Source organism: Podarcis raffonei, chromosome 5, assembly GCF_027172205.1.
Source record: "Podarcis raffonei isolate rPodRaf1 chromosome 5, rPodRaf1.pri, whole genome shotgun sequence".
Lineage (NCBI taxonomy): Eukaryota > Metazoa > Chordata > Lepidosauria > Squamata > Lacertidae > Podarcis > Podarcis raffonei.
Window position 1 is genome coordinate 85318649 of NC_070606.1, and position 23822 is coordinate 85342470.

Below are 23822 nucleotides of genomic sequence, written 5' to 3' on the forward strand. Positions count from 1 at the left end.
CCGCGCGTCACCTCTCCAGCCGGGAGAGGGTCGTGGGGCTATGGCGTCTTCGCTCCATAGGACGCACACACACATCAGTAAGTCCCACTGAGTTCACTGGAGCCTGGTCTAGGTATGTCTAGGATTGTAGTCTTAAACAGGGGAAAGGCAGAACTTGGGGAAACAAAATCAAAACAACTCCACCGCTTGTTTATATATAAATTGGAGTGGCTGCTTGTCCACCAAGAAGTGCTCAAGGCAGTTTCCAGTTGAAGATTAAGACATCATTAAATGTGTCTGACAAAGGATACTTGTGCTTTGTAAAATAGCAAAAGGGAGGAATCTTTGAAGGCATCATAGTGGAGATAAAAATCTTTTTAATGACAGTAGAATTGGCTGAACTATCATTCCGTAAGAACAATGCAATCGCCGTCTGCCCAAAGAGTTCTGCTTCTTCAAGAAACTATTACAAAAGCCCTCTGCATCAATGGGAAGCCTCCACACACGGCCATGACTTTTAACAAAGTATTAGTCATGGCCGCCTCTATTAAGGTTTCCGACTCCCACCTCCAATTAGGTCTGACTGCCATGCTTGTTAAAGTTCTCACTTACGTATTCTCTCCCCTTTATCCCTGTGCATTTCTCACCCGCGGTTTGATGCCTCTCTGTATTGGGTGGTTCAGGTGAGCAGTAAGGACACCACTGGCAGCTGGCGTACAGCCAGCAACAGTAGTCGGCTAATAATTACAATGTCAGTGCCACGGCAAGATGGAGACGTGTAATGACCACAACAGAAGTGATAGAGTTTTGTGTCCTATTATGCATTGCAGGGCTACCCAGACCGTGTAGGCATCTTATCTTTTCACAGTAAGACCTTGCGCTAGCAGTGATTTAAGTAAATCTTGTAGTGTGTGTGTGAGTCATTTGCTCTGTTCCTTTTCTGAAAAATGGAGAAGAACAGCCTCACTTCATTAGAACTGTGATCCATTAGGTTCAACAGTCTGCTCTGGTAGGGATGTGCCAAAAATGTTAGTGTCAAACTAGGTTAGTAATGGAGCGTTCAATTAATCCATTTTTACCGCCTGCTTAGATTATGCTTTCTGGAGAAAACAATCAAGAGGACCCCATCACTCAGAGTATAACATAAGGTTGCCATATTTCAAGAAGTAAAAAATCCAGACAGCTCAGCTTTTTGGGGGCAATTGTCCAAAGTTGTTGAGCTTTTAAATTTTTAAATTTAAAATTCCTTTTGGGTACCAATTTAGCTCCCAACCCCTGGACATAACCAGAATTTTCCAGTTTATTTGGTGACCCTAGTATAATGCTATTTGCCTACTTGACCACCTGATTTGTTCCCTGGGAGATACGTTGTGCTGAGACATGGAAATTCCAGTTATGTTTCCTAGCTTAATGGATGTTAATAGACAACTTGCTCCAGAAAGACATCTACTCCTTACCAAAAAATGAAAAAATGAAAATGAAGATATGCTCAATATTAGAATCGTCTTGCTGCAAATTCAGCTTGCAGTGTGGCTGCAATGTTTGAAGGCAGGGTTAGTCACAAAGACCCTTAATGCAAGTTGCTGGACCAGTCCCTTACTACAAATTGCTTGCCCGCGTTTCCACGCTGGCGTTTGAAGGGCAAGTTAGAAAATGCAGGCTTCAAATCTCTTAGCAGGCTAGTCAAACAGTTGCCTTCTGCCTAATGGACTGGAGGAAACGAAACTGATCACTCCTCTGGCCTTTCTTTCCTTTGCAGCTAGTACTGAAATCAATTAGGTTGGTAGAGAAGGGACAGAGTGGTCTGTCCCTCCTTTGCCAACCTGCTTGCTGACCTGTGGCAACCAGGTGAGGTGTTAAGCACAAGTCTCTGTGTTAGGCTGGTACAATATTTGCTCTGTTTACAAGTATACAAGCATAGTCTAAGTGGAGGTAAAAGCAGCATTCTACATGACAGACGATCCTACAGAAAGCAACCTGGACTACACCTCTAATTCTAGCTTAAGCCACCTAGAAATTCTCAGCTCTCCCTTTTCTGTTTTTCCTCCTGGTTTCTTTTTGTTTTAATAATGTTATTATTTATATCCTGCCCATCTGGCTGGGTTTCCCCTGCCACTCTGGGCAGCTTACAGCACATAAAAATTTGTAAAGCATTAGACATTAAAGATCTCCTGATACAGGGTTGCCTTCAGATGTCTTCTAAAAGTCAGGGAGTTGTTTATTTCCTTGACATCTGGTGGGAGGGCATTCCACAGGGCAGGCACCACTACCAAGAACGCCCCTACCTGGTTCCCTGTGAGGGAACCGCCAAAAGGCCTTCGGAGCTGGACCTCAGTGTCCAAGCTGAACCATGGAGATGGAGACGCTCCTTCGGGTATACTGGGCCGAAGCCATTTAGGGCTTTAAAGGTCAGCACCAACACTTTGAATTGTGATCGGAAACGTACTGGGAGCCAGTTTAGACCTTTCAGGACTGGTGTTATATGGTCTCGGCATTTTTCTTTTTTAAAAAATCCATTTGGATTTCCTGCCTTCCTTCCCTTAACTGGAGGAGTTTCATCTTCTGCAAGCCCTGGTGAGCATCGTATTCAGAAACGCAGAGATATCCCCAGCTTTCAGGAGACCTTTAATCATGAGCTGTCTTTAATACAATCAACCAGCTGTATTAATCAGCAATGGGTGACCAGAAACCATGACACAATGTTGCTGTTGTGGTTTTTTTAAGTAATGGACCTTTTCAGCTTGCAGGACAGGATTAAAACACTGGTCCTAAAGCCCCTTATGTGGAGGCAAGTCCCTTTGATTCAAGAATCCGTGTGTGAATGTGTGTCTTTAGAACTGCCACATCAGAGCACATGTGACTGTGCATAAAAGGTAAAGGACCCCTGGATGGTGAAGTCCAGTCAAAGGCAACTATGGGGTTGCAGCGTTCATCTCGCTTTCAGGCCGAGGGAGCAGGCATTTGTCCACAGACAGCTTTCCGGGTCATATATAAAATCAGGAGTAGAATGGGTCAGGCGGAAGCAAAAAAGCAACAATTCTTTAGCCTGTTGCTAAAACAGCACACCAGTGAATTAAATTGAGCGTGTAGGTGATGTAAAAACAAAAGAAATTGCATGTTTCCACTTGGTACATCTGTTGAACCAACAGTAATAATAAAGAGTAGCACATTAGCAAAACGATAGAACAAACTCTCCAGAGGAGAGGAAACGAAAAAAGCTGCTAGACTAAGACTGGATATGTAGGTCATCTGCTTCAATGCTCAAGTGTTCATAACCTTATTATCAATTACCAGAGCCTGTGACTACCTGGAGAGCACAGTCAACGTGTTAACATTAGGAGTCACCCATGGAACGGAGGGGATCCTAAGTCCCTCTGCTATAGGATTTGAGAGTTGGAAGGGACCTTGGAGGTCCTCCAGCTTAGTTATTCCCACCCTTGGATTCCTAGATGTTCTGGACTACAAGTCCCGTCATCCTTAGCCAGCAGGGCCAATGGTCAGAGGTGATGATGTTGTCCACCAACGTCAAGGGACCCAAGGTGGGAAAAGGCTGCTCTAGTTCAAGCCACTGCTGAGTGCAGGATCTACAATGCAGGTTGCAACTTCAGCAACAATAGGGAACTTGTGGACTGCCAGTTATTGTTGGACCCCAACTCCCATCATCTCTTACCATGAACGGTGCTGCCTGGGATTGATAGGAGTTGGAAGCCCAGAACATCTGGAGGCCCACAAATTGCCAGTGTCATACAGCATCCCTGTCCAGCCTCTGCATCATTGTCTCCAGTGAAGAAGAGCCTTTCCAAAACAATCTGTTTACAGTCGTACCTTGGAATCCATTCCCAGAAGTCCGTTCGACTTCCAAAACGTTTGAAAACCAAATGGCAGCTTCTGATTGGCTGAAGGAAGCTCCTGCAGCCAATCAGAAGCTATGGAAGCCCCGCCAGACGTTCGGGCTCTAAAAGAACATTCACAATCCGGATCAATCACTTCAGAGTTTGCAGCGTTCGGGAGCCAAAACGTCCGAGTTTCAGGGCGTTCAACAACCAAGGTATGACTGTACTGTCAAACACCCTGTTTAACAATAGGAAATTTCTCCTAAAGACTTGCTGATAATCTTTTCTCTTCAGCCAGGTGTGGAGAACATTTTATAGCCCATTCCCTTATGGACAGCCCTCTGAGGGCCACATGTCTGTAGTGGGTGGGGCCAGAGGCAAAAGTAGGCAGGACAACAAATGTAGGCTAGTTTCTACTTGCATGCCTCTTTGCAAGGCAAGCAAGAAGCATTATCAGAGTTCAGAGGTGCCTCAATTCCACACAGCATTGGGGGAGCCCCTCGTGCGCATGTGATGTCATGCACATTGAGAGGAGGCTGCAAGGCCACAAAAAGGCCCAGCAATGCCCAATGCAGGGAGGCCCAACAAGGCCCTTCCACCATCACGGGGAGGCCCAGCCCCTCAAGACTGACAGAGGTTCATCCCTGTACCACCTTACTTTGGGGGGGGGGGCTAAAGTGTCCTCAGCCCCATAAAAAGTGTGTCAAGATTTCAAGGACAACTTCCAGCCAAGCAAAAACGATGGCAAGGCCAGTGAGGCGTGTGGCCTGGGGGAAAGGGCCCAGGGTCAGATAGAGAGCCCTCAATGGCTGATTTCAACCCTTGGCTCTGAAAGGTCTAAACTGGGCCACAAGGGAAGCGGGTTTGCCTCCACAACCAGCTTTCCAGAGGCATGTGGTTGCCTGGCCAGTGCCAGCAACAAAACTGTGGCCTCAGTTGCTCTTTGGCTTGATCCAGAAGAGCATTTCTGACTACTTCCACACCTTTATTTAGCTCCTTCAAAGTGCTGATGCAGTGAGCCCTAGGATTCGGCTGTGAAGCACAAAAATCAGCAGCTGCGTTGAACCGGCTTTGCATTTCATCCAAGAGACAAATTGTTTTCCTAGAGATTTATACTTTTCCTGTACCTTTACCTTATGAAAACCAGCAGGCAGACCTTAAACCCACAGACCTGTTTTTACACGACCAAATTAACTCCTCCACCGTTTTAAAGATTAAGTTGTTTATAGAGGAACGTTGAGAATTAAGCATAGAGAAGATTAATGGGCTCCACAGCAGGGCTGTTAATTTTTCTGTGTGAGTAACAGAGGCATCCCAGGTGGTGGCGGAAAGGTTTGCTCACAGTTGGGTTTTATTGAATTAAGCACCCAGCAATAATTTCAAAGTACCATCTTTAAATTACTTAAGAGCTCTGGCTTGATGTGGTAAATGCAGTGCTTCATTTATTTTTGTTTCTCACAAAGGCTACTTTCCCCCTTTTTTTAATTATTAGCAGGGTGAGAAAACAAAAATGAAACGCAGGATTTTCCTCTCAGTCATTTCTCCTCTAAGCGGGCTCAGGCATGCAAAACATGAGTGTATAAAATTGCCATTTTGATGCTCAGGCTGTTTTCCCAGTTTAGGGTCTGATGGGCAAATGTTTTGGTCTCATTTGTGTTCACGCTGATGACTTGGGTTATGGGTGTCTGTTCAGCACACCTGGTTAAAAGAATTAGGTGACAGTGATGGAATAGACATTCTACCTTCAATCCTGGAGAGCCACTACCCATCAGAGTAGATGTTACTGGGCTAAAGGAATCATTGAATTGACTTGACATCAGTGCAACACGCTCCGTGGAGTTGCCCTTGAAGAGAGATTGATTGTTAAACCTTTAGATGTATGGTGTAAATGTGGGCAGAGACAGAGAGCAAGTGCCTTTGGAGAGATCTGACGTGAGAGTGGTGGATTGCTGGGGGTATTTTAGCTTAGCTTCCTCCACCCTGCACTCAACCTGTATCTGTAAATAAGGTAAAAGTAAAAAGGTAAAGGATCCCTGGATGGTTAAGTCCAGTCAAAGGCGACTATGGGGTTGCGGCGCTCATCTCGCTTTCAGGCCAAGGGAGTCGGTGTTTGTCCTCAGACAGCTTTCCAGGTCATGTGGCAGGTCATGACTAAACAGCTTTTGGAGCAACAGAGCACCGTGACAGAAGCCAAAGCTCATGGAAACCCCACTTACCTTCCCGCCACAGTGGTACCTATTTATCTGCTTGCACTGGTGTGCTTTCAAACCGCTACATGGGCAGGAGCTGGGACAGAGCAACGGGAGCTCACCCAGTCGCGGGGATTCAAACTGCCAAACTTCTGATCAGCAAGCCCAAGAGGCTCAGTGGTTTAGACCACAGTGCCACCCGCGTCATCTGTAAATAAACTCAAACAGTACACATACTAAATCTTTGATGGTCTCTCTCAAGGGAAAGCCAAGCTCACAAGGTGTCCCTGAGAATTTTGATCACTAGGAGGTACGGGGAGAGCATAAGCTAGTGAAGTGATCTAATTTGCACCTCCTGGAGCAATAACCGGATTAGAGTATAATTATCATTTGCATTTTGCACTTCTCTGAATTTTGCGATATAATCTAGGCTCAAAAAAGGACCAAAATCCATTATTATTATTTTTTTAAAAAATGTGCATTCTAGGATAAAAAATACACTTATAAATGTGTACATTGAGATAAAATACACACTTTGATGAAACGTACATACTTAAATATATATTTAAATATGAAATAACCTTTCACACATCCCTGATGCTATTTTATTAAATGAAGTATGGACACACACACACAGAGAGAGAGAGAGAGAGAGAGAGTTGCAAATCGCTAATAGCTTTGCAGGGAAAAGGGACAGGTTGAAGATACAACATTTGAAGCAAATGCAAGGTTTTAAAAGAAAGTAGTATAGATATGATTTTAGTAATTAATTTTGCAAATAAGATGGATTAATCTTAAGACTTATTATACCAAGCCCAAGAACTGCAAAATAAATCACTGGTTATTTTATTTCGGTTTCGGTTTCTTTTTTCCACATATTTAATGTTTCATTGGTATGTGGGTGTTTTGAGCACACTGATAAAAAAATTAAGAGGAGGCCAGATTGGCAGTGAACCTAGGGTTACCTAAAAAGTAAGCTGCATACATAAAAGTGTATATCAGTGGAAATAACACACAAATGTATTGCATTAGGCATACATTCAACAAAATTGCGTACAAAATGTGTATATTCAGAGAAATCCAAGTGCATGCAGATTTGTGTACACCAATGGTACACATGTGGGCCGTGCTTCAGAGAAGATGTTTAGGGTCAGCACAGATGGAAAGAGGTGAGCCCAGCTGTCTAGAAGAGGTGGTATGTACAATCCCTGATACATACCAAACGCATATATACAAAAATAAAACTGCAAAGTGATGCTGAAATAGAGTGAACGGAGCCTGAGACTGGAAAAAATGAGAAACTATGACACACACACACACCCATCCCTACTTTTCCTCTGACCTTAGTTTCTGCTTTCTCTTCCAGACAACAAAGAACTTCACCTTTCAAAAGCAGTTCACAAGTCTATCTTCGAAGTGAATGAAGAAGGCTCAGAAGCTGCCGCCGCCTCAGGTTTGCACCTCCTCAAACTATTGACTCAGTTACAGGAACCAACGCTATGCATCGGCAGGGTATACTGACTTGGAGCATAAGATGGGAGTTTAAAAGTTCTGGGTTCAGATTATAGTTCAGCCATGAGCTTGCTTGAATAGCTTTAAGCTACCGCCTCCACCTTACTTCCTGATCTGTTGTATGGGATAATGACATGGGTGTAACTTGCTCAGAGAATCCTTGAGACCTTGTGGGCTTGGCCATTGTGAGAAGCAAAATACTGGACTAGACAGCAGGGCGTTGCGGCGGAGCAAGCCAGATAGCAAATCATGCCAGCACAAGTCTTTTGCATAGCTCAGTTGGCTACAGTGTGGTGCTGATAACACCAAGGTCACAGGTTTGATCCCCATATGAGACAGCTGCATATTCCTGCATCGCAGGGCATTGGATTAGATGAGCCTCAAGGTCCCTTCCATGCCTACAATTCTATGATTTTAAGGTCAACCCTGGATTAGGCTGAGGCAGCCTCACTGGGTCCACCCAGAGTGATCTGGGGCTGTTGGAAGGGAGAGCAGTCTGGCAGTGAGGATTTGGCATGGAGGAGAAGCTCAGGCAAGCTGTGTCACAGTCCGGTTCACGGGCAGTCAAAGTCCCGGCTGAGGACGTGGGACTGGGGGCAAGATGGCAGGGTGGGAGCAGGAACGAGAGTCCAGAAGTCAGGGGTCCGAGAGTTAGGAAGCAAGGAGTCACGAAGTCAAGGGTCTGAGGGTCGAGAAGCAAGGAGTCACAAAGTCAAGGGTTTGAGGATCAAGAAGCAGGGAGTCAGGAAACCGAGGCCCGAGGATCAGGAAGCAAAAAGCCAAATGCAGCAAGGCAGGAAACGTGTTGCTGTGGCAAAGAGCCGAAGGGAAATGCTGACCTTATATCCCTTCCCAGCTCTTGCCACCAGGTGCTGTGAGTTACCAATAGGCCTCTTCAGAAGAAACTTAGGAAGGCCCCAGCCTTGCAAAGTCCTACTGGTCACAGGGCCTAGCTCCTGCACGCACTCCTGACAAGCTGTGTGTCTCCTTCTGCCTGCCCCCAACTATGTGGTCAATTAGGGTTTTAAACATGCAGTGAAGAGTCAGCAGGGAGAAGTGTCAGATGAGGCCCTAAATCATCAGAGGACCCCTGCACAGCTCTACTAGACATTAGATAATGGTCTGAGAGCTATTCATAAAGTTGGAACCTGTGCTCTGTTGCTGCTGTATAGCAAAATGTTGGATTGGAGTCAGAACTTTTTGTTTCCAAGTAAGCTGGAAATAGTGCAAGAATTCAGTTGCATTTGGATAAAGGCATTGTATATGAATAAAAAAGTGGGGGGGGGAGAGCTTTCTAACTGTTACGGAAGGACCAGATGGTAGAACTGTTCGCTTGTCACTTGCAAATATTGGCTTTTCCCACCAGCAAATCATTTCTGTTTCTTCTGTGGTTTGAATTGATCTCCCCAGGTCCAATTATTTCATTAGGAGAAAAAGAAATAATCTTTGCGGCAAGCCCCCTGTACAGCTATAATTCTGGCTGAAAAACTACATTCCCCAAACTGTTCCAAGTGAAGATTACTCTCATGCCTGGGCATGCATGGACATTTTATTTACTCAGGTTTATTGTTGCTGGGGTTTTTTCGCATATCAACGCAATAAAAGTTAAAAAGTTAATGAAACCCGTGGAAAATGCAAAGCTCAAGGGAGCAGTCATAAAAGATTTCCAAATTTTATTAAGATCAAACCCTGCCTCTCTACTAATATGTTCGGCCTACAGTGTTCCTTTCGTGTCCTGGGTGTTAAAAATCAAATCTACTTGCTGTTGGACCTCTCATAGCTGTCAAGCGTCCCTTATTTGGAGGGACAGTCCCTTATCCCAGCGCCATGTCCCGCTGCTGTCCCTTATTGATGGATGTCCCTTAAATGATGTCCCTTAAATTTCAAAGGATGCAGCTCCTCTCCCTCCCTCCCTGCTGGCCAGGGAGGAGGGAGACTCCAACTGTGTTGCTTGGCTGCCCAGCCCGCCCCCCTCCAGCCTCCTCTCACCTGCCTCGGCCCCCGGGAACCCCTCCCTGCCGGGACTGGTGAGAGCCTCGGGCCCTTCTGCCGCCATCCTCCTCGCGAGCGCCAAACTGAGCGTCTCTGCCTGGGGTCTCCCCTCTGCCCGTCACCGCCGCTCCCGCTCCCGCTAGGCCGTACTGCGGCTGTGCAGCCAAAGGACCCGAATGAGATGGGCAGCCTGGCATGGTCTATGAATTGATGAGGACCCTTGAGAGGAGAGCGAGGGCAACCATAGAGAAAGCAGTTCAGAGAGAGGAGGGAGAGGCGGAGGCGCGGGCAGGTGTTCCAAGGGCTACTCCCATAGATTTGTAGTGGTAGACTAGCATAGATGGTCTGATCTGCGGGTTTACTTTGGGCGCTATTTCCCCCCCTTCCTCCCGCCCCGCCTGATGGAACTGAGAGCTGCAGATGGAGCACGAGAGAAAAGATACAGAACTGCAGCAGCATCTTCGTAGCTTGGACTTTGTTTTGGCAAAAAGTGGTTGCTACTTGTAGTTATTTAATTGCAGTGTTTCATCAGCTGGTGTCTTGAGCAGCAACCTCTGGAAACGAAGGGCTAAAAACCAGCGCTGCTCTCCAAAATTACCTGGTCCCTTTTAACTGGTTGACTAAAATCCCTTATTTTGGCTGCTGGTCCCTTATTTTCAAATCTGTAAGTTGACAGCTATGGGACCTCTCCCTCAGGAATACAAAAGTTCAGCCATTTCTGTCTGTTCTCCCCCAGTTCAGCCTCCTATTCAGCTCCTCAAAGTGCCTATCCACCTGTTATCTCCACCAGGACACCCTGGTTCTTCCTTAGCTGTAGCTTCTGCAACAAAAGCAGAGGTTCCCACCGGGACAAATAGGACTTGGTGCACATGGGACAGTGGTTCCCTGTTCACCAACTGGGAACAAGCCCTATATAGTGATGGTACATGAAACAGCCTCCTGGGTGTGAAGCTGCTGCTTGCCCCTATGGTGTGGGGCAGAGTGTTGGTGAGGGAGGTGGGGGGGCACCTGTGCCTGTGCCCACCTGCAGCCCCACCAACCTAGTGTCGGAATCTCCACTCGGCCAAGTTGATAAAGCCTCATCTTCGGGCCGAGTCTCCGGAATCGCCTCCGACAAATAATTAACGACCTCAAGCCTTTGATGAGGCTCCAAGGCACATTCTTCATCCAGCAGAGTTCCCAGCACAGGGAAGAGACGAGAGGTTTGGCTACGTGCTATGCTTTATTTCTAAGCTACACAGACAGCAAAAGAAAAGTACATCCTCTCTTCGAAAGCAGAGAACAACTGAACAAAGGAAACAGAAAACCACTAATGTACATCCCGTCTCCTTTCCCGTGAGACTGCAAGGTCTCTGGAATGTAAACAGCGTCCTGTGACTCCAAGCAGCTGCTCAGTGAGAAACAGAAACTAACACCTAGTACATCCCCATCGTCATCCTGCCCACCCCATCCCAGTGCCAATGAAGACCTCACCTCTCACGCTGAGGCCAGCCATCCTGCAGGACTTCTCCTCCTTGGAGCAAATCCCTCCCTTTGCCAAATCACCCTTCTTCCCCCCCCCCCCTTTTCTCTGTTTTTCTTTTTCTTTTTTCTTTTGACAAAGTAATAATCATAAATAAATAAGAATAGAAATGTGCACCCTACCACTGAGACCATTCCATTGTAACTATCCAACCTCCCACCTCTTGCAATGGTTTGACCCCTTTCTGTCAACACCCTCCATATTGCCTCAAAATCATTTCTCCTGCGTATTCCCCGTCTTACCTTAATGGCATGTGTTAATTTATCATTAATAGCTATATCCCCACACCTCTTTATACCATTCTTGCATTTTATATTCTGCTTGTCCCTTCCACTTCCTAGCTGTCGTAATTTGTGCAGCTGTCAATAAATTTGTGAGCAAGTCCTTCATAGCCTGAGAACCTTCCATCTCATCGTAAATTGATAATAATGCTACCTCTGGACTTTTGGTCAGCTTTCACCCAGCGATTTCTGTTATCTCCTTGAACACCGTTTGCTAGAAAAATGGTACATATTTACACTCCCACCACATGTGAACATAATTCCTGGTTTCCTGGCATCCCCTCCAACCTAACACCAAATATTCCTTGTTTATTTGATTTAATCTGGCTGGTGTTAGATAAGATCTCCAAACTAATTTATAATAATTTAATTTTACTCTTATAGGCAACATTTTCAACATACGATTCTCCCATATTTTCCCCCAGCTTTGACTATCTTTCTGCCCTGTAAAGCACCCTTCTTAATTGGCGCTATCATTTTATTTTATTTTTTGTTTACTTTATAACCACCCTTCTTCCATCATGGACCCCAAGGTAGTGCACATGTCATTCCTAGGCAGTCTCCCCATCCAGGCACTGACGTTTTCCAGACTTTGCTTTGATTCAGAAAGGCGGTGGCCTTATGTGCCTTTAGCCATGGTCCCAGAAGATGATCTGAAGCATGCCACCCTTAGCCCTTAAGCCAGGATCTGAAGGTGCAATCAGACGTGGGTTTCGAATCATGGGTTAAGGGAAGCCCTTGTTAGCTTTGACCTTTATTAATGTTGGTGTGGACAAATTGCTTAATCATGTATAGTCAACTGAGTTGGTAGGAGTTCGCTCCTCCCGAGAAAACTGATTGGCAGGAGATTGGCAGGAGATGATGGGGTAAGCTCACGTTGCTTGGTCCCTGCTCCTGCCAACCTAGCGGTTCGAAAGCACGCCAAAAAGTGTAAGTAGATAAATAGGTACCACTCCAGCGGGAAGGTAAACAGCGTTTCCATGCGCTGCTCTGGTTTCACCAGGAGCAGCTTAGTCATGCTGGCCACATGACTCGGAAAAACTGTCTGCGGACAAACACCGGCTCCCTCGGCCTGTTAAGCGAGATGAGTCCCGCAACCTCAGAGTCGTCTGCGACTAGACTTAACTGTCAGGGGTCCTTTTAGCATCACATCTGCACCAACTCCTAAATAAGAATCTTGTCTCTTGCTGCGGGTAAACACTACACAGTAAACACTGCACACAAAGTGGTGTGATCATTTCCAACCGTAAACCCACAAGTGCTATGCGCACTTAATGTCTGTAATCAGAGTAAGTTAAAAGTTTTTGCAATAACCTATTCAAGAGCTTGCATTTATTTTGGGCCCAAATGTTAGATTTCAAGGAAGGCCAGAGGAAGTTGCAGGAAATGACCACAGTCCGATAGATCCAAGAAGGAATGGGTTTCCATGTTCGCCCAATGCGTTCTGCCTATGCTTAGCATGTGGGTGGCGGGACTGTCAAACACAATGCATTTCCTAGGTTGAAAGGGAATGGCCATCATAACTCTCTCTCTCAAAGTTCTGCCTCTTTTTGTAAGTTATAAGCCGTTCCCCCAGCAGTGAGAAATAAATGGCGCTACTGCCAGTTGTTAATCATTCCCAGAGCATAACTCAGCACATCCATTTCTTTGCAAGTCTCTTTTCATTTTAAGACGAGATTGCTAGCTGTGTGTCTTGTTGACAGCCTGCACTTGCACAGAAGAGTTGTGTGTGTTTCTTCAGATTTCCCATTTTGTGCTGTCTTTACATGTGTCCTTAATGGTGTGACACAGAAGAAGAGTGGGGGATACGAGGACATTGGTGGGATATTTCAAAGGTTGCCCCTTTGTTGTCTCTCCCCAGGAATGATAGCCATAAGCAGGATGGCCGTGCTGTACCCCCAAGTTATAGTGGATCATCCTTTTTTCTTTGTGGTCAGGAACAGAAGAACAGGTGAGTGCATTCATTTCTGTTTTGAGTTCTTGTTACTCCTGTTGAATCCTCACCAGAATATTAAGAAGCTGCCTAAATCCAGGTGAGATTATTTAACCAGATAGCCCAGTATTATGATGCCTGCTTTGACAGGTGGGCCCTGTATGTTCATAGAATAATAGAACTGTAGAGTTGGAATGGACAGATGATTCCAAGAGTCGTCCAGTCCAGTCCCCTGAAATTCAGGAATCACAGAGGAGGGATCCCTGACAAGTGGCCATCCAATGTCTTTTTAAACACCTCCATTGAACCAGAGTCCACCACCATAGTCCATTCCACTGTCTGATATCTCTTACCTTCAGAAAGTCGTCATTTGATGGCTCCTAATAAATATGGCATGATGATCACCTCCTCCCACATACCCAACCTTAAGATCCTTTTCAGATGCCCTGATATTAGCATTGCACCAAGTGAAGTGAGGCAGGTTGCCACCTAGGAGAGGGCCTTTTCAGGAGTGGCCCTGCAGCTATAGAATAGCCTCCCTAGAGAGGCTTGTCTGGCACTTTCTCTATGGTCTTTTCATCATAAGTTGAATAAGTCTTTGTTATTCACCCAGATTTCTTAACTGTGGCTCAAACTAACTTCGGGTTGTTGTGGCCTAGGGCAGTTTAATTTGGGTTGTAAAAGTGCATATGCTCTCTCCGTTTGCAAGAAAAGTTACTTGCTTTTTTAAAAAAAATGCTTAGTATTATTTCCAGTTATTTTTGTATTTTTAACTTGTATTTTTAGCATCGTCAGAAACAAGACAATATACAAAATATTAATAACTGAAGCTGTCACTATTTTTTTTTAAAGCCACTCAGTGTATAATTATTGATGAGTGTTTATATACATTTAATTAATTATAATGATGGGGTTTTCTGACTTGTTCTCCTCCAGCAGAACATGCAATTTGTCATGCTGGTGCAAGCCTCCTAAATATAGGCTGAGCCTGCAGTTCTGTAATGAGTGTCTTGAGTGCTATAGTGGCCTCCCAGAAGCAAATTGGCTCTCCAGTCCCCTGTACACACATCCCAAAATACAATTGTTTGCTCCTGCTCCTGCTTCTCTCAACACATCTGTTTCGGGGGACGGCGGCAGGGGAAATAATATATGAAATGGCTGTAAGACAATTTAAACTTCTAATTGCTGCTTTTCATTTATTTATTTTATTTTTAAAAATGTATATCTTGCTTTTCATTGTCAAGGTCTCAAAGCAGCTTACAGTGATAAAAAAAATATTCACAATTTAAAAACAAAGATGAAAGCTCCAAAACAGAGAGACCTTGGAAAGTTAAAATGTCAACAGAAACCATCAGGATTTATTTATTTATTTTAATATTTTTATTGGAAATTTTATTTACAACATAACATAAACCCCCCACCCTCCAATACAGAAATCCACCCTCATTAAACGTGAACATAACATACAATGAACATAACATACAACAATACAAACAACCAAATAAAAGACTTCCTTTATCCTGTATCTGGCCTCCTTATTTACTTCTTATAAACTGTTTCGTTTATGAATAATTATTAAGATTTTTCTAATTATAACTTAAATATCTTCAAAGTCTCCTGCAGACATTAATCGAAACAAGTCCAGGTATGTATTTTAGAGCACTGTTTTGTGAAGTATTCTCTGCATTTCCCCCATGCTTTTTGAAACTCTTGTTTGAAACACCAGAGAAGCATTTGTGATGGCAGAGGCCTCTTGAAATAAAAGCAGGTTTTAAGCAGGTGTCTGAAACTCAACAAGAGTAGTGCCTGTCTGACTTCTAGTGGGAGGCTGTTCCACAGGCTTGAACCCTCAGCACTGGAAGCATGACTTCTTATTAGCATGAGTTGTGCTACCGTTCCATGGGGGAGCACTATCATGCCCCTCCAGACAATCTCTGCTGTATAGCTCAATTGGTTGGATCTTGGTGCTGATAGCACCAAAGGTTGCAGCTTGATTGAAATACTTTTATTGTCACTTGTACAACTTGTATACAGTGAGATAACATGAGCACCCCCCACTCAGCTCTCTTAGTCTTAATTCCCCTCGTTTACTGACGCACACCCACCAAACCCGAAAGTCAGTTGCCCTGTTGTTATCTTTTCATTCAGCAGCCTAACAGCCCACGGATAGAAGCTGTTCTTTACCCTGTTGGTGCGACTAATCATGCTTCTATATCTTCTGCCCGAGGGCAGGAGGTCAAAAAAGTGCCAGCCAGGGTGTGAATCATTCCTGGGAATTTTCCTCACTCTCCTTAGGCAACGTTCTTCCGCTATTTCATCCAGCGGATTCACGGGACAGCCCATAATATCTTGTGCTGTATTCACCACCCTATAGGCACTTCCTATCTGTTGATGTCAAACCAGCGTACCACACCATGATGCAGTATGAAAGGACACTTTCTATTGTGGACCGGTAGAAGGGGATCATCAAACGTTGATTGATATCGTTTTTTCGCAATACTCTGAGGAGATGGAGTATTGATCATCCTACAGGGCAGCTGTGTATTCCTGCATTGCAGGGGGTTGGACAAGATCAGGTGTAGGCAAACTCGGCCCTCCAGATGTTTTGGGATTACAACTCCCATCATCCCTAGCTAACAGGACCAGTGGTCAGGGATGATGGGAACTGTAGTCTCAAAAACGTCTGGAGGGCCGAGTTTGCCTATGCCTAGACTAGATGATCCTTCCACCTCTACAATTCAGTGATTCTCTGATCTCAACGACTGGCTTGATGTTTTTCCTCAGCAGCAGCAGCAATAAACAACAACAAACCCTGATAGTGTGTATGGAACTCATTTATTTGTTTAAAAAAGAATTACTTGTGAGAAGCCATTCTTAGGATGGTGAGAGCCACTGCCAGTTTGCAAGAGCAAGCCAGCGTTTCGACTTCCTTGTGGCCTAGCTTGAAAGACGCATGCAGCTGTCCTCCTTTCATCCAGTATCAGAGGCGGTTTGCTTCTGAAAATGAGTTTCTGGGAACTGCAAGCATGGGGAGTGCCATTGTGCTCGTGTCCTGCTTCCCATTGGCTACTTGTGAGGACAGAATGCTGGACTAGGCAGACCTCTGATCTGAACCAGCAGAGCCGCTCTTATGTTCTCATAATATGCTGCACTTTTTGAGTCTTATCCCACTCGTCAGTATTGCAGCAGAATACTAAAACTTTGAACCGAGAGTACCCAGTCCACCAGTATGATCAGTTATTCATGTGTTGGACAGGAGTGGTGAGAACTGCCTGCTATCTAACAAAACAGATTGATTTAAGAGTATATGGAGTTTTCTTCGCCTGTAGTCTTGGGAAGAAGCAACAGCTGAATGGTAGAGTGTGGGCTTTGCATGCAGGATGTTTCAGATTCAATCCCCAACAGCGCCAATTAAAATTGCAGCATTGGGTAGCAGGACTGGGGTAAGATCTGTTCTGCACACAACTCAGAACTGCTAGGCAAGATGGACCAGTGGTCTGACTAAGACAGCTTTGTATGTTTCCCTAGCAAATGATGCAATAATACCTACGTAGTGGCCTATCCGTGTTTCCCACATAAAATCGAAGGAAGCATACTGAGATTCCTGCATTGCAGGGGATTTGATGAGATGAGCCTTGGGGTCCCTTCCGACTCTACAATTCTATGATTCTGTGTCCATGTTAGACTTTGCCCATTTTAGCCCTTTTGCAAACATCATGTCTATTGTACATGTCCTAGAGATTGAATTGATGGGTCTGGTGGATGGGATCAACACTTCCCTCTACTCCAGGCATAGCCAAACTCGGCACTCCAGATGTTTTTGGGACTACAACTCCCATGATCCCTAGCGAACAGTATCAGTAGTCAGGGATGATGGGAATTGTAGTCCCAAAACATCTAGAGGGCCGAGTTTGTCTATGCCTGCTCTGCCCATAGCCTTATCCAAACCAGTCCATAACTGGATTGTTTTGGGCATATTGTGGTGTTCGGCATCTTTTTTAAAAAAATCCACTTCTCGAACAAACAAATGTGGTTTTTTTGCAGCTGGTCTTACAAAAAGATGTGGTGCAATACAATATAAATTTTAAAACAGAGTGCATCAGCCTCAAATTTTTACAAATTCCGATAGTTGTGGGAAACTATCTGTTAACTTTCCAGCAGCTTCCATAAGTCTCTTGTCGGTTATGAAATTAAGCCATAAAAGAAGACTAGATAATTGAGCAATTCTCCGCCTACCGCATGCATAGTTCTCTAGTGGATGGAGAATTCTTCTATCCGACATGCGGAGTGAGAAGAAATTTGACTCATTCTGCATTTAAAGGCAACCCTACCTAATTCACGCTTTCTGAAAGGCTATGCAAACCAAAACACAGCCATTCTTTGAAATTCGGACTGCACCAAATTCTGCAGTGCTGTTCTCCAGCTGGGTAACATGTACAAAAATGTGTGTGCTAGGATGAAATGTGCATAAAATGCACACATTGGCAGGGATGGTATACCCAAAATACATTGTTAGGGAAAGTGCTTTGCGGAAATTCACACTAAAATGCTTTCTTGGGAACTTTTGTTTTTGTTTTTTTTTAAAAAAAGCAGATTGATATAGAGATGTGGGGAACAGAATTTAGGACTAGAAAAATGAGAAACCAGAATGGATACATTTGCTCACATCCAGACAGTACCACATTTAAAGGGCATGAAGCAGCCAGGGCTCAGCCAGCTGTGCCAAGGTTGGCGTTAATTCCCCAAATTGAGGCTTTCTGGGGGTTTGGCAAGGGCAGGACCAGAGGAGAGGGGGCTTGGGGTGAATCCTAAGCCCATTCAGCTCAGCCATGAGACCTGAAGGCTTGTTTAAAGACTTGTTTTGACATTATTTAGGCAGAACAGGAGCGGCAGCCCTACCACTGAACAGGGTCTGGTGTAACTTCACACCAGCTTACCGTATTTTTCGCTCTATAGGATGCAGTGGACCATAGGACACGCCGGACCATAGGAGGGGGAGAACAGGGGGAAAAAATTCTCCCCCTCTCTGTGCAGCGCCCCTTCAGCGAAGCGGGAGGAGAAACGGAGCCCCTTCCATTTCTCCTCCCGCTTCGCTGAAGGGGCGCTGCGCAGAGAGGGGAAACTGTGCAGCACCTCTCCAGCAAAGCGAAGCCTGGAGAGGAAGAGGGATCGGTGTGCATCGACCCCGCGAAGCCTCCAGAGTGCGGGGGGAGCTCTCCCTCTGTGCTTCGGAGGCTTTGCGTTGCTATCGCTGAAGCCAAGGAGCCTGCATTCGCTCCATAGGACGCACACACATTTCCCCTTAATTTTTGGAGGGGGGAAAGTGCATCCTATAGAGTGAAAAATACAGTAACTTAGGCAAGCTTGCATTACATCAGCTTCTTGTGCATAGGAATGTCCATTTTGTCTGCGCAGCTCAGTATTGTCCACACTGACTGGCAGCAGCTCTCCAGGGACTCAAGCAGCAGACATTCCCAGCCCCGATAGACCCCCGGGTATAGGGTGGTGTATAAATTCAACAAATTAATAAAATGCCAAAGGTTTGAACCTGGGACCTTTTGCATAAAAAGCAGAGACTCTACCACTGAGCTATTTTATCCATGAGTTTCCCAGCCTTGAATCCATACATTTTGAAAGATGCAGCAACCGCCGCTGCCCCCCCGCTTGCCCTCCTTCTGATGCCTTCTCCTCCTTTGTACATCTCTCTCTTTTTCTCTTCTCTTTAGGTACCATCGTTTTCATGGGGAGAGTGATGCACCCAGAAGCGATGAATACAAGTGCTCACGACTTTGAAGAACTGTAATATCCCCACAAGGCTCGCCAAACCCACCCACACACAAAAGAAAATAAGCACACTGAGATTGCAGTCGATGTATTTAAGATTTGCCGTGTGATTTGTTTGTTTCTTTTTTGCATTGTTACATTCGAGGCACGGTTTGAACGGAAGGGAGGGGGGGAAAGGAAAACCAGCTTCCAGATCTTAACTTCAGCTAGAAATTGCAGACTACGGCTGTGGAAGAAAAGCTTTCAGTATTAAAGTAAATGTCGTCCTTGTGATACCTTGTGTTGTTCCTTTAAAATAAAAACCATAACCATGTCAGCGGCCGCACTTTCTGTCTCGTTGAACTGTAATGCAGTTGTCCCCAAATTCTGTACTGCAGTAGCTTCCTGTGCTGTGGAGAAACTAATTGGATGCCAGGAGAAATAATTAAAGAAGGGGCGGCTGATAATATTTTTGGGAGCCAAGGGGCCACATTCCCCATTGGCAAGCTCTCTAGGGGCCACATGGCAAGTGTGGGTGTGGCCATGTCATACTCTCTTGCACACACAAACACACACAAATTGTACACGGGCAGATCAGCTGAGGAGGGGAGTTCTTGCTCCCTTTCAGCTCATCAAATGATCTAGTTGATGACTAAGGAAGGGTGCAGTTTTCATTCCTGCCAGGGAGCTGCCCCCACCTCAGTCCATTTTATTGCATTTTTATTTTTCTTGCCATCATTGAAATTGGTACGTGCTGAAGTGGGGCAGAAAAATTATTTTGGGTTGCTGAATTGGGAGTTAGCCCATCCTGTGAGTCCAAATAGTAACCCGCAGAGCAGGTGAGTTGGTGCATCTCACAGCTCTTGCCTGGCCTCTTTATTCAGCCTCTGCCAGAGGTTTGAAAAAATGGCACCATCTCTTTCACCATCTCTATTCACAGACCATAAATGCAGGGGGTGGCAATTCAGCTGGCGAAGATGTGGGGGGGATTTCAAGGTCAGTGGTCCCCAGAATGTTTTGGGGCATTCTGCAGAGGAGAGGCGAAGCAAATAAAGGCCTCGCTTCTGTTGTCCATATTTATTTTTTCCCAGAATACCGCAGGACAACAGCCTCCTTCATGTGTTGAAATGGAGCTGCATTGTTGCCCCTTGAAGGTCATGTGACTGCATTGGCCCCGCCCACCACAGGATTCTCAAGTGTGTGCAAGGCCTAATTACATAGGATTTCCTTTGCAGGCGGCCACACCTAATGTTGGAGGGCAGAGCTGGTGATGCCATGGGGCTCAGGATTTCAACCAGCCAAGTTGTACTTAGAGTGGACACATAGAAATTAATGGACATAAGTTAATCGTGCCTGTTATTTTCATTAGGTCTACTCTGAGTAGGGCTAACATTGGCTACCACCCTAAAGCTATTTTGTGCTGTAGCATCACTCTGAGCTTATTCTAATTTAAAACAATAACAGAGCAACCGCTCTTAAATGGTGGGAACTCCTCCCACCCACCAAGAAAGGCCCTCAGAACAGTGGTGCGTCATGACATAGGGTAGTTCGGGAGCATTCAGAGGAAAAACCAAAATAGCAGCTGGCAGGAGTGGGGAACCAGAAGATGCTGGTGAATTTTCCCCACTCGTGGAGAATGCAAAATACAAATCTGGTCTGACTGACCACCTTGTCTTTTGAGTCACCATTCCAGGCTTGTTTCTTTCCCATGAGGAAGCATGCCAAAGCCATAGATTCATGCAAAGACCTGGAAAGGGTGTTGGAAACACATCCCTGAGGATAATTCTTACTCAATCTCAAGGTTAATTTTCCAGGATGTTGGATTGATGTGTGCCTGCCATATTAATTCCATATATATATATAGATATAGATATAGATATAGATATATATATATAGTTCTTCAGATTTTAGAATTTTGGGAACTGCTGTAACGTAGTGACGGCTCTGCCAGCTTGAAATTGAGTAGCTGCTCTTGTAAATGGCAAAACTTCATAATCAATACGAGAAAGTTAATAATTTATCAGGTTTTAATGTGGTTCCTTCTTGCAAGCAGATTTACAGGAATTCGTGCGATGCCTTCTGCGACGCTGTGGGTTGCTTGTGAATGTAGCAAATGCGCATTGCAATAGCACTTTGCTTCAGTTGTGTAACTAGAACACTGGTCCCAATCCAGGTACAGATTGTTGTGACTAAAAGTGCAACCTTACACATGTATACTCAGAAATCAGTTCCTTAGTGTTCAGAGGAACTAAGTTAACTACATACACGGTTGCAGCCTTAGTCTTGCTGGGTTATATTCAATGAAGTCGCCTGATTGGTTCAAGGAAGGACCTCATCCTGCACAGTGTGACTTCTTTTTTTTCCCCTCTCTGTTTGCTCCCCTAGCCCTTAGGAGCAGCTTTGGGGAGGTGCAAGGAAAGGGTGAGAGAAAGACCCATTGTGCAATGGGATGAGTTCATTGGATATAGCCCATTGAAAGCAATGGGGCACGTGTTGAAGGCTAACTTTGTTTGCATTGATTTCAATGGGGCTTGGTTGCCACTGACGTTGGCAGTGCCCATAGCTTTAATTCTCCTTGTGGTTGAATGATTGCTGGTAACAGCATGTCTGACACAAATGCACGAGCATGTAGAACTTGGCTATTCTTTCCTCCCATTGCTAGCATTCCTGCATGTAACTTGCCATTTTTTGTTTCTGAGAACATTAAACTCATTCAAATGCAGGTGCAGTGATGCTTGTGAAGAGTGACTATGATACAGATTACAAGAAAAACCTGGCTGAAGTAAAGCAAGGGATGTGAAACCTTTTACAGCCCGAGGGCCTCAATCCCTTCTAGGCAACTTTATAGAGGCTACAAGCCAATGGTGTGTGGGGCCAGTGGAAAAGGTGGGTGGAGCAATGGATGTAAAATTTACCTTTGGATAGTAGTCTTGCCTTGGTCAGACCACACCTGGAATACTGTGTCTAATTCTGGGCACCACAATTTAAGAAGGAAGTGGACGAGCTGGAATGTGTGCAACCAAGAGGGTCTCAAAACCAGGCCTTATGAGGAACGGTTGAAGGAGCTGGGTACGTTTAGCCTGGAAAGGAGGAGACTGAGAGACAATAGCCATTTACAAATATCTTAAGGGCTGTCATATGGAAGAGGGAACAGGCTTGTTTTCTCCTGCTCTGGAGGGTAGAACTCAAACCAACGGCTTCAAATTGCAAGAAAGGAGATTCCGACTAAACATCAGGAAAACCTTTCTAACAGTAAGAGTTGTTTGACAGTGGAACGGTCTCCCACAGGAGGTTGTGGACTCCCTTGGAGGTTTTTAAGCAGAGGCTGAATGGCCATCTGTCCTGGATCCTTTAGCTGAGATTCCTGCACTTCAGGGAGTTGGACTGGATGACCCTTGAGATCCCTTCCAAGTCTATGATTCTACACACACTCACACACAGTCGTCTGTGTTTTTCATTCATACAAGCAAGGGTTCAAAGACACATTCCAGGCAAATGAAAAGTATGAATCAGGGCTATTGAGGGGTGTGGTCTGGGGAAAGAGGTATGGCCAGATAGGTTTGCAGGACCACAGGCTCCCCACCTCTGAAGCACAGTACCTTGGGTGCCTATCCTGTGCATGATGAACTGACTTCAGTGGGACTTAACTGTGAGTTAACATACATAGGACTGGGGAAGCATAATAGCCACCCCCGGCCACTTTCCATTATTTACCATTCACTAACTAATGCTATAAGGGACGCAGGTGGCGCTGTGAGTTAAACCAGAAGGTTGGCAGTTCAAATCCCTGCGACAGGGTGAACTCCCGTTGCTCTGTCCCTGCTCCTGCCAACCTAGCTGTTCAAAAGCACGACAAAGTGCAAGTAGATAAATAGATACCGCTCCAGAGGGAAGGTAAACGGCGTTTCTGTGCGCTGCTCCAGTTCACCAGAAGCGGCTTAGTCATGCTGGCCACATGACCCAGAAGCTGTCTGTCGACAAATGCCAGCTCCCTCGGCCTATAGAGCCATATGAGCGCGCAACCCCAGAGTCGTCCGCGACTGGACCTAACGGTCAGGGGTATCTTTACCTTTACCTTTTAACTAATGCTACTCTTACATATCTATTGCTTTCTGCCAATCAATGAAGCTGTTGCTTAGGGGGAACACACAAATATAATATATTGGTGCTTAGATCATGCAGACTTAACAACTGAACATGCACACCCAGATACACCCCTCTATCTTTTCCTTCCCATTTAAAAGCAATTTGTATTGCTATTCTTGACAATACCCTTCTATAGGGAACAGAACGGCAATCTAGGTGTTTGCAAGCATAAGGGAGCCCACTGCTATTCACAGAAAGTGAGAGGACGAATTGCAGCAGTCAATACCTAAGCCCTGTGAAATGATTACTGCCTCCAACTTTGTAAATTTAAACAAAAAACAACTGCAATTAGTGCCAACCCAAAAAAAAGCAGGAGAAGGAAAGAAGAACTGAAGGCAGGATGAGAAGCAAAATTAAACCTAGTTTTTTTAAAAAAAAATTCCTAAAGGGAACAGACTTTGGGGTAACAAATGAGATAAATTGTTCTCCAGTTGAAACTGGAGACCCACTACTGGGACACAGCCTTATCTGACCACCATACATGGCGCTATTGTAGCAATGCATGTTGGGATAAAGGTGGCTCCTGGTGTTAGTCGTGTGATCCTGTCAATATCAGTGCATACCATGCCAAATCTGGGCCAATGCAGCGGACCATAATCAAGGTTCAGATTTGCTCAGTTAGCAGCCCTATGGAATAGGGAATAAAATGTAGGTGATTTTTTAAAAAGACCA

At 45.1% G+C, this 23822-nt stretch overlaps 1 protein-coding gene across 1 annotated transcript in view; it reads left to right on the forward strand.

The window, feature by feature from the left end:
- SERPINI1 (serpin family I member 1) overlaps positions 1-19341 on the forward strand; it is a 95399-nt gene extending 76058 nt beyond the window's left edge. Inside the window, exons 7-9 of the mRNA XM_053390454.1 lie at positions 7368-7454; positions 13170-13259; positions 18968-19341. Of these exons, the coding sequence (XP_053246429.1) occupies positions 7368-7454; positions 13170-13259; positions 18968-19044 (254 nt within the window). The 3' untranslated portion in view covers positions 19045-19341. The remainder of the gene's footprint in view (positions 1-7367; positions 7455-13169; positions 13260-18967) is intronic.
- The last annotated feature ends 4481 nt before the right edge of the window (positions 19342-23822 follow it).